At 38.8% G+C, this 16,356-nt stretch overlaps 2 protein-coding genes across 2 annotated transcripts; both read right to left on the reverse strand.

The window, feature by feature from the left end:
• Positions 1 to 818: 818 nt before the first annotated feature.
• Positions 819 to 7,838, reverse strand: LOC137272049 (uncharacterized). The gene is made up of 6 exons (XM_067804421.1): positions 7,818 to 7,838; positions 6,966 to 7,184; positions 5,995 to 6,022; positions 3,962 to 4,171; positions 2,191 to 2,309; positions 819 to 959 (listed from the first exon to the last, which is right to left on the reverse strand). Exons 1-6 carry the CDS (start codon positions 7,836 to 7,838, stop codon positions 819 to 821), a joined length of 738 nt encoding a protein of 245 aa, XP_067660522.1.
• Positions 7,839 to 9,525: 1,687 nt separating this feature from the next.
• LOC137272050 (uncharacterized) lies at positions 9,526 to 13,302 on the reverse strand. Its single transcript, XM_067804422.1, has 5 exons — positions 13,261 to 13,302; positions 12,334 to 12,361; positions 11,373 to 11,582; positions 10,645 to 10,763; positions 9,526 to 9,666 (listed from the first exon to the last, which is right to left on the reverse strand). The coding sequence occupies exons 1-5, from the start codon at positions 13,300 to 13,302 to the stop codon at positions 9,526 to 9,528; spliced, it is 540 nt and encodes a 179-aa protein (XP_067660523.1).
• Between the last annotated feature and the right edge of the window lie 3,054 nt (positions 13,303 to 16,356).

The raw sequence follows: 16,356 nt of genomic DNA on the forward strand, positions 1-16,356 counted from the left end.
AGAGGGTACACTAGTCCCCATTTTGAAGTCAAATTTAATCTTCCGCTTTTCTAGCTGTAGTATTTTTGTCATATTAATTTGTGGCTAATCTTAAGTACAATCGCCAGCAGCTGAAGGGATGGGGTAAATCCAGTGAGAGACCATGCAGGTAACAGAGGCATTGTAAGTCTCCATGGCCCCTCTACCTTCAGTTGTTGGCAATGTATAGCCTGTCTTTGGTGTGTACTCTCCTCTGTAGTTAAACTGTGTTACATTTTGTTACTAGTGTTGAATTCGAATATGGAATAATCCAGTTATTATACTGTCCTTCGTTGACGGGTTTTTACCATTAATTATTATCTATAAACTTCATTGTTCTGGTCACGATACGGCTGAAATATTGTCAATGTGACGACAAATATTAACTCACAATATCTAATGTTACATAATCTTATCATTTAATGTGCAAAGATTGGTTACCTTTTAAACAATCAATCCCTTACTGATAGGTGCATATGTGATTGTTCTTTGCTAAAGGGGCGGTGGGGGTGCCTAACGTTTAAAAGGAATACGATCGTCAAGCTGAAGACGAGGGTTGATTACCCACACTGGCACAATCACATTTATTTTTAGATGGGTGCTACAAATCAGAAACGTTTTAAAAAGTGAATGTGAGTGCTAGCATTTGATGGATTTTATTGAATTTGTTTGTCTTTTGTTAAACCCTGGTTATAGGTTCATGTATTGCATTTCTGTTCCAAATACTTAACGTTGTTACACAATTGTCCAAGGTGGATGACACATAGCTTTATTCAGGCAAAAGAAAAGACGAGCCTATATCATTTGCAGTGGTTGTCCTTCAGGTAGTCATCCAGATGCTCTATGCGGGTCATGGACAATGTCATCTCAGTCTTTTCGTCTTTGTATCGCCACCTGGCCATCTCCGCATCTTTCGGACGGTGTACAACAAAGTACAGCACCTGTAAGCAACCAAGATATAAACGAAACATCAGTACGCAACGGAACAAGATTGGATCAAATGCGTTACATCCATCAAGCTCGCTGACTTGGTTGATACGTATAATCGAATCCAGGTTGGGTGGATCGATGCCCTGATGATAATATCACATTGTCTGGTTCAGACTTCATTATTTACGGATGTCCGTCATAAAGTTGAACCGACTACCATTTCCACGATGTACAATTTTTGCTGGGGCGGTTGATCTCTGGTAAGTTATTGACACTTTCACAGAAAACTAAAAACACGGACTCGGACAAAAACCCTAGCACAGAGATTATATCATGTCATTAAGCATGCTCCTCAAAATCGAGCTTCCGAAATAAAGCTCATAAATCGCTGGAAGGTCGAACGTAAAATACCCCTTCATATCAGATTGTCTGGTTCAGACTTCATTATTTACGGATGTCCGTCATATAGTTGAACCAACTACCATTTCCTCGATGTACAGTTTTTGCCGCAGCGAGGGGTAACTCGCCGGAAGGTTATTAACACTTTCACAGAAAGCTAAAAACATGGACTCGGACAAAAACCCTACCACAAAGATTATATCATGTCATTAAACATGCTCTTCAAAGTCGAGCTCCCAAAACACTTCTCGCAAATCGCTCGAAGGTCGAACGTAAAATACCTCTTCAGGGGCTATTTGTGGAAATAATATTTACCCTAGAATGATTTACAACGAAATATGTTAACGTTTCCGTTAAGGCTTCAGTAAAGTATATCGATGCATGATATACTTTACCTGTAATTATGCTGAAAAGAAACTGTACATGTGGTGATTGTTGACCACTATTATTTTGGTGCCTTTTACGCGTTGTACTGGTAGTTTTATTACCACTGTCTTGCAGGTTGCATCTGAAATACTGAGAAACTGATGAAATTTAATTCACTAATGGATATTGATGGTCTAAACGAGTCAAGCGTGTCATTCGATACTTCAGATTTGACTACAAGCACACCAAGATAAGAAACGAAAAGCTGATAACACCAGTCTCTATGATGTATACGATTATGTCTTAAGTCTAAATACGGACTCATACCAAAGAGATGTCCATGAAAATGGGTGTAGGAAGGGGTCACTGGCAGTGTACACACTCCTCCATCGAAATTATCATCACCTCAACACCTGATTTTGAATCAACGCCTTAATTAGATTAAAGAATTGATATTTTTAGTCAAAGATTACCTACCTCGATTGGAAATTCTCCCAGCACGTTGTAGTTGACATAATGTTTGTCTTCAGTTCGAATTTTTAAACCGAATTCCACGAGGTTCTTCAGTTCCTCTTTGTACGTGGAACTGCTTTGTCCTGAAGAAAGAGAGTTATTGTTGGAATCTTACTGGGATCTGCTTTGAGTGGCATGTTTAGAAGTTGGTGAATCAGATGAGGACAGATTTTATGGATGGGCAACTTCTTTTATTACCTGTGGAGACCAGTCACATACAGAGGCAGTGGAGTGTGCAGAGCAGGAGAGTGGAACATGTTTACAAGCACTTACGGTTCTTTGATGAGTTCCTCATATGCTGACTGGATGAAGTAACCTTGATCTCTATTGATCAGGGGTCTGTGTCGTTTGATGATGATGGCCTCTGCTAATTTTTGTTGGTTGGTACACAGTAGTGTGTATTCTGTCCAGTTGATTTGGTGATTGGGGTTGGACTGGATATATTCTGAAATAGCTGATTTGTTGATTGGCCTGGATGTTTGGCCTGGATGTTTGGCCAGTATATGATTGTTCACAGTTACAGTCAAGTTTGTAGACAACACTCTTTGGATTGGATTTTCTACTTATGATGTGGTTACGCCCATTGGCCCATAGAAGGTTGTTATTGAAGTGGAGAACTTGGGCTCGTTGCTTAAGAAATCTGCTAATCTGGTGTGAAGTCTTGTCAATGTAGGGGTTGGAGATTTTTTATCAGTGCTGACTGTTTTTGTTCTTGGTGGCTTAGATGATGCTGATGGTGTGAAGGCAATGGTTCTGTTGTCTAATTCGGGTGAATAATCATAGTACATTTAATGCGGTGGTGTTGGCTGTTTAGGTGTTGTAGTAGCTGGTCTGGATCTTGGCCAGGGTGGAGAATGACAAACGTGTCGTCAACCTTACGATGCCAACACATGGGTGAAGTCAGAAAGGCTTTCCCTTCCAAGTGTGTGAGGTGTATTTCGCTGAGAATGGGCGATAGTGGCGAACGCACGGGCAGTCCATGTATTTGTTCGTAGATTTCTTCTCCCCAGGTGAAGTAGGGTGATTCAATGCAGGCTGAGGTTATGTTGATTATGGAGTCAATGGTGAGGCTGGTGTCTAGGATTTCATCAAGGTTGCTGAGTCTTTGCTGCAAGGCACAGAGGATGTCTTCTCGTGGTCCTTTTGTGGACAGGTCTACAACATCATAACTGATGATACGGCCAGGATAAGACCTTTCACAGAGTTTCTTGCAAAAGTCCAGAATGAATGATTTAGCTGATTTTCCTAATGGGGTAAGCACTCGGGGCCATTCAAAACAATGTCAAACTGGCAGAGTTCTCTATAAATGCAACGCCAGAGATTACATAACTTCTGTCTTCGTACATTGTAGCAGTTGATGCATTTTTTATGCAGATGGATTATCATAATAACATTCAGGTAAAAGCTGCTGTCTCCTTCTCTTATAATGAGGACACATGAATATGAAATTCGTCTTCAAGGCAGCCAAGAAGACACTTTCTTCAAAACTAGGCATTGGGGTTATTCAAGGCATCTAAATCTAGCTAACTGAACTTTATGAGATGTTCAGCAAAATTTACAGAATACCCTCAGCAAGTCCTTTTCTGGAAACAATTCAAGAATATGCTTTTCAACATCCAAAATCGATTTAAAACCACTACAGTTGTATTAGAAATTATGACCATTAGATCTCACAATGCCAGTTTTGAAATTGCACGTCACTCGGTGTTTCTGAAAACAAATTCATCAAACCTACCTCGCATGGTGAGTGTGACATCCACAAAATACAGGAATTCCCCGTGAATGGTGCCTGGCTCTGGGGCTTGTGCAATAAGGCTTTTGTTGATGTTCAGATCATTTGCCAGATTCATCTCACCATATACGGACTTCACATTCAGCTTGAGATTGGCAACTAACAGGGCAGCTTCCAACGGTCGCCATTCGCAGAGAGCTTGGAATTTGAGAACTGAAAAAAATACCATCAAATCCGAGACCATATATCAACCACGAATTTAGATTTTCGATGCATAAGAAGCAGTAAGACATGAACGTTTAGCTATAAATATTTCTTCAGCTTGTGAAGTTTACATCAATTTCTATGGGTGACAGAGAGAGGATATACAGTTTGATGGTTTATGCAGTATTCAAGCCAAATTGAAAAGGAAATGACACAATAATTTGTTTAGTGAGTGAGTGAGTTAATATTTAACGTCACATCGGCAATATCTCAGCCATATCGTGACGAGAACATTTAATACTGAAATGAAATATATATATCTATTATAAAACCTGTCAACGAGTAACTATACCTAAAACAATTTATCTACAGAGGACAATACAAGATAAAAATGGGCTATAGATTGCTAACAACTGAAAGTAGATCACCATACTAGGGACCATGGGGACTTACAGTACCTTTGCTACCTGCATGGACCCTAGCTGGATTTACATCATCCCCTCAGCCGTCAGCAATTTGGGAAATCTAGCCATGCAAATAAAAAGACACTTATGCTACGATTAAAAACGTGAAAATTTGAATTTACTTTGAATGTTTGTGGACTTACGTACCCTCTCAGGGGGACAATAGTTTTACAGTACTTCAACCCCCTTTGAGGACACAGCCACTAACAAGCACAGTTACCAATTTAAACTTCCAATAATAAAATATTTATCTATTTACAATTCAGTCAATAAATCTAATTCTTTTAAAAATGCAATGATTAAATGAGAGCTTGTGCTATTAAAAAGATCCTTCAGAGTTCGTGAATTAAAATACTGATCCCTTGTGATGGAATACTCAACACAGTCCAGCAGGATATGCTTGACTGACTGTGATTCTTCCATCACAAGGGATACAAAACGGAGGATGCTCACCTTTAAGCAAATATTTATGTGTATATCTTGTGTGGCCAATACGACATCGTCGCATGATCACCTCCTCAAATCTGGACTGACAACCCAAGTAGGTGTAGCCAATATACGGCTTTATTTCATGTAATTTATTGATACCTACTTGAGTGTCCCACTTCTTCTGCATCAGATCACGGATATACGTTCTAATGCAAGCTTTGTAATCTGAGTGGTGTCACAGATTTGTTGAGTGCTGCCTTGGCAGCAAGATCGGCCATCACATTCCCAGAAATGCCTACGTGACTGGGTAACCAACAAAAGACGATGTCGTATTGGCCAGTAGCAAGAGTATTATACAGTTCAATAATTTCAATTAAAAGTGGATGTTTACAAGAAATATTTTTAATAGCCTGAAGGCAAGGAAGAGAGTTAATTTGTTTAGTCATTTTAAGTCGGTTTACGTTTTCCCCAGTATGGAAACATCTATTGTATACGTTAAAACTACTTTCACATATATATATATAATTTTAACATGTACTCATGTACATAGAACACAGACTATTTCCCCATTCAGTGTAGCTATGGGGAATTCAAAGCTTTGAATAAATTTCAGTAGTAATATCAAACATTAATTTCAGGAGATTCATATCGGAGACTGAGAAATCAGTCTGAGAAGATCAAGTAGTAGGTGGGACACATATTGAAACAAAGTCAAGATCCATCAAGGAAAGCATTGATCACTTCAGCAAGAAAGGAGAATGTCCTTGCTATCGTTTCCATATACTTTAGCATTTTGGATGATGCAAATCTTTGATATGCATTTTGTTCAGTATATATAGGTGATAAACACATAAACGTATTTGCAAAGTTACAAGAAAACTGAGGGTTGAAGGGTGTGTTTCTGGTTTCTTCATGTGATAATCAGGTGTATAGACTTACTGGTTACAACACGTGGTTCTCCAACGACCTGAAAGTTTTGATAAAAAAGGGTTTAAGATAACATATCAGGAATTTATCCAGTGCATATCCAGAAACTGCACAACTCAAGTACCGAACCAAGAGTTAATATTCGTGATAGAAAATACCCTGAGGTACTTGCAACATTTTTGAAGTGCTTCTCGGGCACTATGAAGATGCCAGGGCACTTTAGAACATGCCAATAAATGATGCATTTTTAGCCCCTAGAGCATATGTGATCTCTACGCTGGACTGGACTTGCATGACCCGTGAAGGTCGGAGGTAGAATAGACCTTCTGGAAGCTATGCTTGTCGGAAGAGGCGACTAACGGGATCGAGTGGTTAGGCTCGCAGACTTCGTTGACATATGATATCGGTTCCCAACCGATCCCATCCCATCGATGCTCGTGTTGTTGATCATTGGATTTTCTGGTGTAGACTCAATCATTTATACACCGCCGCCATATATCTAGAATATGGCTGGATGCGGCGTAAAACTAAACGCACTCACTGGTCTTGCATGATGAAGGAATTGTCAGGCTTCAGTGCTGCCTGTAGTTTCTTTTAAAGGAAACGTTGCCACAAGCTGCATGGGAAGTTTGTCTTCCACATGCACTGGGCTGACGACATTTCATGTCACTGAAACTCGACGAATATTGAATCAGTTGCTTCAATGCATGTTCTAGCATATGGTTTAAAGTACCCATTAACCACAAAATAGTTGCATTTACCTTAGGGTATAAATGACGTCACGAGGTTTAAGTTTATATATAAAAGTTTTAAATTGTTTGTAGTATGTATTCACTAAGTGTTGATGATCCGCGATTAGAAAATATGTCTTTGCTTTAAAAGTTCCTCTCTAACAGAAATCGGTTAACATAAATGGATTCGGCAATTTCCGAGCTAAGATATATCGCACAGAATATGATGTTATTAAACTAAGTAGGACTTACCTTGAAAGCTTGTTCAACTGTGATGCCATTTACACTATGCAAGGTTTCGTTTATAGTTGCCATGGTGACCCTTATGTCATGACCAGATCCAGGTGCCTCAATTTCCACATAGAAGAGTTGGTCGTCCTCCCCAGTGTTGTGACATACACTACAGTGGAACATGGTAACACCAAACAAAAGGAACCAACACAGCTTCATGGTTGCTTCTCTACTGTGTATCTACTACACTGATGTGTGTGCTGTGGCGAGAGCTATCTATATATATATGTATGTGTCGTTCCTTCATAGTGAGGTGGCTAGGATCAAGTGTCCAATAACAATTGGCATTTATTGACGAAAGCACAAAAGTCGGCCATCATTTTCATGTACGTCTCTTAAATGATTTCACGTATGGAGGCACATGTGCAGCTGACAAGAAATGCCTTACTATTTTCAGTGTTTCCTCTTGCATAGTCAACATAATCATCACAATCCAATACGTTCACAGTTAATGATTTACAAGTGAGAGAATGGTTAATTTAAATGATTTACATTCACATTTAATATCACCAAAATATAAATGCTCCCTCCATTCAAGACCTTGTTTCTTTTTCAAAAACAACTAATTTATTGCTATTCAATCACAGTGTTGCTTAATTCGATTGAACAAATGTAAGATACAATATGTTCAATATGTTTCTTTTAGATATCATTTCAGCATAATTAAGGTTAGGGGGTTGGTTTCAAGAAAGTTGATACTACACCAAGTTTGTGCTCATAAGATATTTTATTAGAAACTGAAAACTCATGATGACACAGTAATTGTATTCGCTTACAGGCACCATGGTAGTTAACGTACAAATGACAACTTACCATATTGAATTTGGATTTCATGCTCAAGGTTATAATGAAATCTGTCCACTAGCATCAATCATGCAATAACCCACTTTTTCAAGATGTGAACGAAAACACATGATGGTGCATATGTTTTGAAAACCTACATTACACGTATTTAAAATGGTAAGTCCAACATGGTTCATTCTGATTCAGCAAAAACACATAACTGAAATTGCAGTAATGTGTTACCATGTTTTAATCTAAGAAGAAAACACAAAAACGTGAACATCGACAGTACAGGAAAGTATAGTCACCATGACTACCCAACAAAGCTAACTGTCGCAAATGTTTTGTTTTAAAATGTAATGTAATGGTAGCCTAGTGATTAAAGCGTTTCAAGCCGAAGACCCTGGTTCCATCCCCCTATTGAAGTGTTCCCCAACGTGACATTGCCAGAATATTGCTCTAATTTACAAACTAAACTCTGTCACTGCCAGAAGCATCTGATTCCTCTGCTATTCCTGATACAGTTTATGCCTCATTTCTTCACTTCAGGATAAGGTGTAGCTCCAACTTAGCGTCTTACAAAGTCCGAAAGATGTTCAGTTGGTTTCATCTCGGGACTCATTGCAAATAATGGTACGGTTTCAATTCCTTCAAAAACGATTGTTTAGATGGAATTCCGTTATAAAAGGTGATGACGACACGAGACGGTCTTGCGTTGTAATCCTTGAATATATGACAAATGGCAAAGTTATTTTACTGTCCTTCGTTGACAGTTTTTTACCATTAATTATAATCTATCAAATTTATTCTTTTGGTCACGATATGGCTAAAACATTGCCAATGTGACGATAAAAATAACTCGCAATATCTAATGTTACATAATCTTATCTTTCAATTTGCAAAGATTGGTGACCTGTTAAATAATCAGTCCCTTTCTGATAGGTGCATATGTGATTGTTCTTAGCTAAAGGGGCGGTTGGGGAGCCTAACCTTCAAAGAAATACGTTCGTCAAGCTGAAGACAAGGGTTGATTATTACCCACATTGGCACAATGTCTGAAGACAATTTCTGTGTCCCCCTTTGTGATACTCTTAGGATATTGCTGAGAGCAAGGTATAACAAAGTCACTCACCCTTAGCTTAAATGGGCATACTGAAGTCTTACACGATGAAAAATCTTTCTACTTTATGTAATTCTCTGTAATCACAAAATCACTCTCTTTATACAATGATGATGAACTGATGCAATATGATTATTCTGTACTAGCTGTATTTACACAAGGCAGAAAACAAATCAAGTGTTTCAGTGTATCCTAACTCTACATCGAAGAGGGAAGGCATAAAACTATTAATCTATTTATCTGGTGTCGCCCGTGATATTACTGATATATTGGTAAAAACCTCCTTATTTGAATGCGCATGTGGCTTACATTTACAACATTTTGACAGCTACTTTTTCCCTTTGCATCAAAAGGAACCTGTTTCTGATGAGACATTCAGCATTTTTTGACAGTGACGTTTTACCTTTGTGATGGGTGCTACAAATCAGGAACGTTTTAAAAAGTGAATGTGAGTGCTAGTACATGATGGATTTTATTGAATTTCTTTGTCCTTTTACAACCCTGCTTATCTGTTCATGTATTGCGTTTCTGTTCCAAAAACTTAAGGTTGTTACACATTTGTCCAAACACGGCGGAGGACACATAGCTTTATTCAGGCAAAGGTAAAACGAGCCTATTTTAGTTGCATTGGTTGTCCTTGAGGTAGTCATCCAGATGCTCAATGCGAATCAGTGGAAATGTCATCTCAGTCCTCTCGTTTCTGTATCGCCACCTGGCCATCTCCGCATCTTTCGGACGGTGTACAACAAAGTACAGCACCTGTAAGCAACCAAGATATAAACGAAACATCAGTACGCAACGGAACAAGATTGGATCAACTGCGTTACATCCATCAAGCTCGCTGACTTGGTTGATACGTATAATCGAATCCAGGTTGGGTGGATCGATGCCCTGATGATAATATCAGATTGTCTGGTTCAGACTTCATTATTTACGGATGTCCGTCATATAGTTGAACCAACTACCATTTCCTCGATGTACAGTTTTTGCCGCAGCGAGTGGTAACTCGCCGGAAGGTTATTAACACTTTCACAGAAAATTAAAAACATGGACTCGGACAAAAGCTCTAGCACAAAGATTGTATCATGTCATTAAACATGCTCCTCAAAGTCGAGCTCCTAAAACTCTTCTCGCAAATCGCTCGAAGGTCGAACGTAAAATACCTCTTCAGGGGCTATTTGTGGAAAAAATATTTACCCTAGAATGATTTACAACGAAATATGTTAACGTTTCCGTTAAGGCTTCAGTAAAGTATATCGATGCATGATATACTTTACCTGTAATTATGCTGAAAAGAAACTGTACATGTGATGATTGTTGACCACTATTATTTTGGTGCCTTTTACACGTTTGACTGGCAGTTCTATTAGCACTGTCTTGCAGGTTGCATCCCCAGGGGTTAGGATAATACTGAGAAACTGATAAAATTTATTTCAGTAATGGATATTGATGGTCAAAACGAGTCAAGCGTGTCATTCGATACTTCAGATTTGACTACAAGCATACCAAGATAAGAAACGAAAAGCTGATAACACCAGTCTCTGTGATGCATGCGGTCATGTCTGTAACTTCAAATACGGATTCTTACCAAATGGGTGTCCATGAAAATGGGTGTAGGAAGGGGTCATTGACACTGTACACACACCTCCATCAAAATTATCATCACCTCAAGACCTAACTTTGAATCAACACCTTAATAAGAATAAGAATTCATGTTTTAGGTCAAAGATTGCCTACCTCGATTGGAAATTCTCCCAGCACGTTGTAGTTGACATAATGTACGCCTTTAGTTCGAAGTTTTAAAGCGTATTCTTTGAGGTCCCGCAGTTCCTCTTTGTACGTGGAACTGGATTGTCCTGAAGAAGGAGAGTTATTGTTGGAATCATGCTGGCATCTCCATATTTCAGACATGATCAAACTTGCATCAAACTCTCCCCAGCGTGTACAGCTAGATGTACTCCAATGTCGCGGCCGTTTAACGATGACATCAGCCGTGCACCATTCAAAACAATGTCAAACTGGCAAGGTTGTCTATAAATACAACACCAAAGATTAAATAACTTCTGTCTTCGTAAATAATAGCAGTTGATACATCATGAAGCAGACGGGTTATCATAATAACATTCAGGTAAAACTTGTTATCTTCTTGTTTATATAATGAGGACACATAAATATGAAATTCGTCTTCAAAGAAGCCTAGAAGACATTTTCTTCAAAACTATGCATTGGGGTTATCAAGACATTAAAATCTACCTAACTGAACTTTCAATGTATGCGATGCACAGCGAAACTTACAGAATACCCTCAGCAAGTTTGTTTCCGGAAACAGTTCAAGGATATTCTTTTCAAGATCCAAAATTCGAACCACTATAGTTTTTAAGAAATTATGACCATTAGATCTCACAATGCCAGTTTTGAAATTGCACGTCACTCGGCGTTTTTGAAAACAAATTCATCAAACCTACCTCGCATGGTGAGTCTGACATCCACAAAATACAGGAATTCCCCGTGAATGGTGTCTGGCTCTGGGGCTCGTGCAATAAGGCTTTTGTTGATGTTCAGATCGGATGCCAGATTGATCTCACCGTATACGGACTTCACATTCAGTTTGAGATTGACAGCTAACAGGGCAGCTTCCAACGGTCGCCATTCGCAGAGAGCTTGGAATTTGAGAACTGAAAAAATGCCATCAGATCCGAGACCATATATCAACCACGAATTTAGATTTTCGATGCATAAGAAGCAGTAAGACATGAACGTTTAGCTATAAATATTTCTTCAGTTTGTGAAGTTTACATCGATGTCTGTGCTTCACGAGGTGCATGAGTGACTGAGAGAGGATATACAATTTGGTTATTTATGCGGTATTCAAGCCAAATTACAAAGACAATGATGCAATAATTTGTTTAGACATTTATAGCTCGGATTACGTTTCTCCAGTATGGAAACATCTGTTGTATACGTTAAAACTACTTTCACATATACATTTTTTTTTAACTTGTACTCATGTACATAGAACACAGACAATTTCCCCATTCAGTGTAGCTATTGGGAATTCAAAGCTTTGAATAAATTTAAGTAGTAATATCAAACATTAATTTTGAGGAGATTCATATCGGAGAGTGAGAAATCAGTCTGCGAAAATCAGGATGTAGGTGGGAATATTGAAACAAAGTCAAGATCCATCAAGGAACACAAAGCATTGATCACTTCAGCAAGAAAGGAGAAGGTCCTTGCTATCAGTTCCGGATACTTTAGTATTTTGGATGATGCAGATCTGTGAGTTGGATTTCATTCAGTATATGTAGGTGATAAACACATAAAAGCATTTGCAAAGTTACAAAAAAATTGAAGATTGATGGCTGGGCTTGTGGTAGTCATCGGATGCAAATTTTCTTCACATGATAATCAGACGTATAGACTTACTGGTTACAACCCGTGATTCTCCAACGACCTGAAAGTTTTGACAAAAATGGGTTCAAGATAGCATACCAGGAATTTATCCAGTGCATATCCAGAAAATGTACAACTCGTGCACCTAACCAGAGCTAATATTCGTGATAGAAAATACCCTGAGGTTCATGCAACATTTCTGGAGTGCTTCTCGGGCACTTTCGTACATGCCAGTAAATGATTTAAATGCATTTGTAACCCCTAGAGTATATGTGATCTCTACACTGGTCTGGTCTTGCATAACCCGTAAAGGTCCGGGGTAGAATAGGCCTTCTGCAACCCATGCTTGTCGGAAGAGGCGACTAACTCACGGGATCGGGTTGACACATGCCATCGGTTCCCAATTGCGCAGATCGATGCTCATGCTGTTGATCATTTGATTGTCTGGTGTAGACTCAATTATTTACACACCGCCGCCATATATCTGGAATATGGCTGGGTGCTGCGTAAAACTCACTCAATCACTCACTCACTGGTCTTGCATGGTGAAGGAATTGTGAGGCTTCAGTGCTGTCTGTAGCTTCTTTTAAAAGAATGTACGTTGCCACAAGCTGCATGGGAAGTTTGTCTTCCACAGCCACTAGGCTATTGTGCTTGGGCGTTTGAATCAAACATGGTGCTCGTGTGTTTCAGCACCCTTGTTTTCCACTGTTTTTGACGACATTTCATTTCACTGAAACTCGACGAATATTGAATCAATTGCTACAATGCATGTTCTAGCATATGGTTTAAAGTACCCATTAACCACAAAATAGTTGCATTTACCTAAGGGTATAAATGACGTCACGAGGTATAAGTCTATATATACATATTTTTTTAAGTTGTTTATAGTATATATTGTTACGAGTATGTATTTTCTATATATTTTTGATCATCAAAACCCGTCAAATCCTGACCTACATTACCTGCTGTCACACCGATCGCTGTGTTGACATTCTGCATAGTTGATTACTTCTTGTACTGAGACTTTGGTTAGTTTGCTATATTGTATTTTGTGACCCATTGACTTAGATTTTGTCTCTCTTGAATTGTATCTGAAATCTGCATTGTTATATTGACTTGCTCTCGTTGCATAATAATAATATCTGAATCTTTTAAACTTGTCTTTGTTCTGTTTTGCTGGTTCATAAGGGGATTTCTTATATTGTTGTCACGGTAAATTTACTAACCGTAACAAAATTGGGGGCTCGTCCGGGATCGAATTTATTTGACATTTGAGACCATTTGTGAAATTTATGTCAATTTTTTCAATTTTGCAACTAGTTAATTGTTCAACCAGCAAAATGTTGTTTGAACTTGAGAAGTTTGTATTGTCAATTGTAGAATTGAAGAGATTGCAAATTGACAAAGAAATTGCTCTGAAAAAAATTGAAAACCCTTCTCTGACCTCAGATTCTTCCACTTTTGACATTGCAAGGCATGCTAGGCTTGTACCTGCTTTTAACGAGAAAGAAGTAGACAAATATTTTCTATATTTTGAGAAAGTTGCTGAAAATCTCAAGTGGTCTAGGGAGTCACGGACTATGCTATTGCAAACTGATTTAAAGGGTAAAGCTCAGGATGCTTATTCAGCTCTGTCAGTACAGCAAAGCTCAGATTATGATCTTGTGAAGAGTACCAGTGGTTCTGATCCTGTTTGTGCGTATTGTAAGAAGCCAGGTCCTTTGATGTCTGCATGTTACAAACTCCCGTTTAAAAATAAGGCTACAGGCTTTTGCGTCCATCGCACCTAAGCCTTTCTTTCCAGGTGGTTCTGAGGAGAGTTTTGTCTGTGTGTCTTGTGTCTAAGGGTTCTGTGTCACTTATGGGAGATAATTCTACCCCACGGCCCGTTAACGTTATTATCTTGAGGGATACTGGAGCTCTTCAATCTCTGATTTTGAAGGATATTTTGCCTTTTTCTGATGAGTCTTCAGCTAACTCAGATGTTTTGCTTCAGGAAAAAGGGTATAGGTGGCAATTCTTCTGCTCCTCTCCATTTTGTGAATTTGACCTCAGATCTGATTTCAGGTGAGGTGAAAGTTGGTGTTCTTGACTCTCTCCCAGTTTCCGGTTTCGATTTGTTGATCGGTAATGATCTTATGGGGGCTAAAGTTGGCGCTGATCCTATTGTCACTGTTTTGCCGGAGAATTCAGTTAGTACTGAAAAGTTGGAGGATGAATTTCCAGGTATTTTTCCCTCTTGTGCAGTGACTCGTTCAATGTCACAAGACATTTCTTCCAAGACTTCTTTGCAGAATGATACCATTTATGATTTGTCAGGTACATTCATGGATCATTCTTTGAGTGAGGTGGAGACAGATGATTTATCTTCAAAGAGTAGTAACTCTTCAGGACTTCTTGATAAGTCAGATAGTTTCTCAGGTGGTGAACACATTCTTTCCAGAGAGCAGCTTATTAGTGCACAGGGTGAGGATGTTGAAGTGCAGAAGTTGGCTAGTAAGGCTGTTTCTTTTGAGGAGGTTAGCAAGGTTCCAGTTCGTTATTACTACAAGGACGGTGTTCTGATGAGGAAATATAGGTCGCTGGATGTTCCTGCGGAGAATGAATGGAAACTGTACCATCAAATTGTGGTACCGAAATTATTTCGAAAACATGTACTTTCATTGGCACATGAAAGTCCCATGGCAGGTCATTTGGGTGTAAACAAAACTTGTGAGAAAATTTTGGCACATTCCTTTTGGCCCACTGTGAGACAAGATGTGGCTGAAGTTTGTAAGACTTGTCATGCATGCCAAATTGTTGGAAAACCAAATAAGAAAATTCCTTCCGCTCCCTTGAAACCTATGAGGAACCTTTCAGTAGAGTAGAGTTATTATTGATTGTGTTGGTCCACTACCTAAGACTAAGTCTGGTAATCAGTATGTACCCACAATCATGTGTGCTTCTACCAGATTTCCTGAAGCAATTCCGCTTCGTAGGATTCTGGCTCCTGTGATTGTGAAGGCTTTGATCAAGTTTTTCACCTTAGTTGGTTTGCCAGATGTTGTTCAGTCTGATCAGGGCTGAAATTTTATGTCTAAGGTGTTTCAGCAAGCTATGTACCAGTCAGGTATTAAGCAAGTTGAGTCTAGTGCTTATCATCCAGAGTCACAGGGAGCTTTTAGAAAGGTTTCATCAAACCTTGAAAAATATGATCAAGACATTGTTTTGAGACAGAGAAAGATCGGGATGAGGGTCTGTATTTGTTGTTGTTTGCTGTCAGAGAGTCAGTTCAGGAAAGTTTAGGGTTTGGTCACAGTGTGCGTGGGCCACTAAAACACTTAAAAGAACAATGGCTCAATGACAAACCTGAGATTAATCCCTTAGACTATGTATCTACTTTTAGAGACAGACTATTAAAAGCAATTGAGTTGGCCAGAAGAAACTTGAAAGTTTCACAAGAAAAAATGAAGCTAAACTATGGCAAAAAGTCAAGAGAGAGAAATTTTGTTTGTGGTGAGAAAGTGTTAGTTTTGCTTCCCATTCCTGGTTAGCCACTGAGAGCAAGATATCAAGGTCCATATGTTGTTGACAAAAAGGTTAGCGACACAGACTATATATATCGTTTTGACGCCTGGTCGTCGTAAACAAAAGAGATTGTGTCATGTCAACATGATTAAGAAATATCATGACAGGTTAGAAACCAAACATGTCAATTGTATTGCCACACTCTTCCCAGTTACTGATTGTATGAAAGACAATTGTGAAAATGTTGACAACGTGTTGATGATTGTGTTAGCGATGTGAAGTTTGACGATCTTAGTGTTAATGTTTCACCGAAGTTGAGAAATTCTGATGTGTTATCTCATCTTGATGAGAAACTATCACATTTATCTCCTGAACAGAAAGTTCAAATGTCAGATTTGATTTATGAGTTCTCTCACTTATTTCCTGATTTGCCTGGTTGAACTGATGTTGTTAGCCATAATATGTAGATGTAGGTGATGCCGTGCTTGTAAAACAACACCCTTATCGGATGAATCCAGTGAAACGTGAAATTCTACGGAAGGAGGT

This window comes from Haliotis asinina, chromosome 2, assembly GCF_037392515.1.
Source record: "Haliotis asinina isolate JCU_RB_2024 chromosome 2, JCU_Hal_asi_v2, whole genome shotgun sequence".
Taxonomy (NCBI): Eukaryota; Metazoa; Mollusca; class Gastropoda; order Lepetellida; family Haliotidae; genus Haliotis; species Haliotis asinina.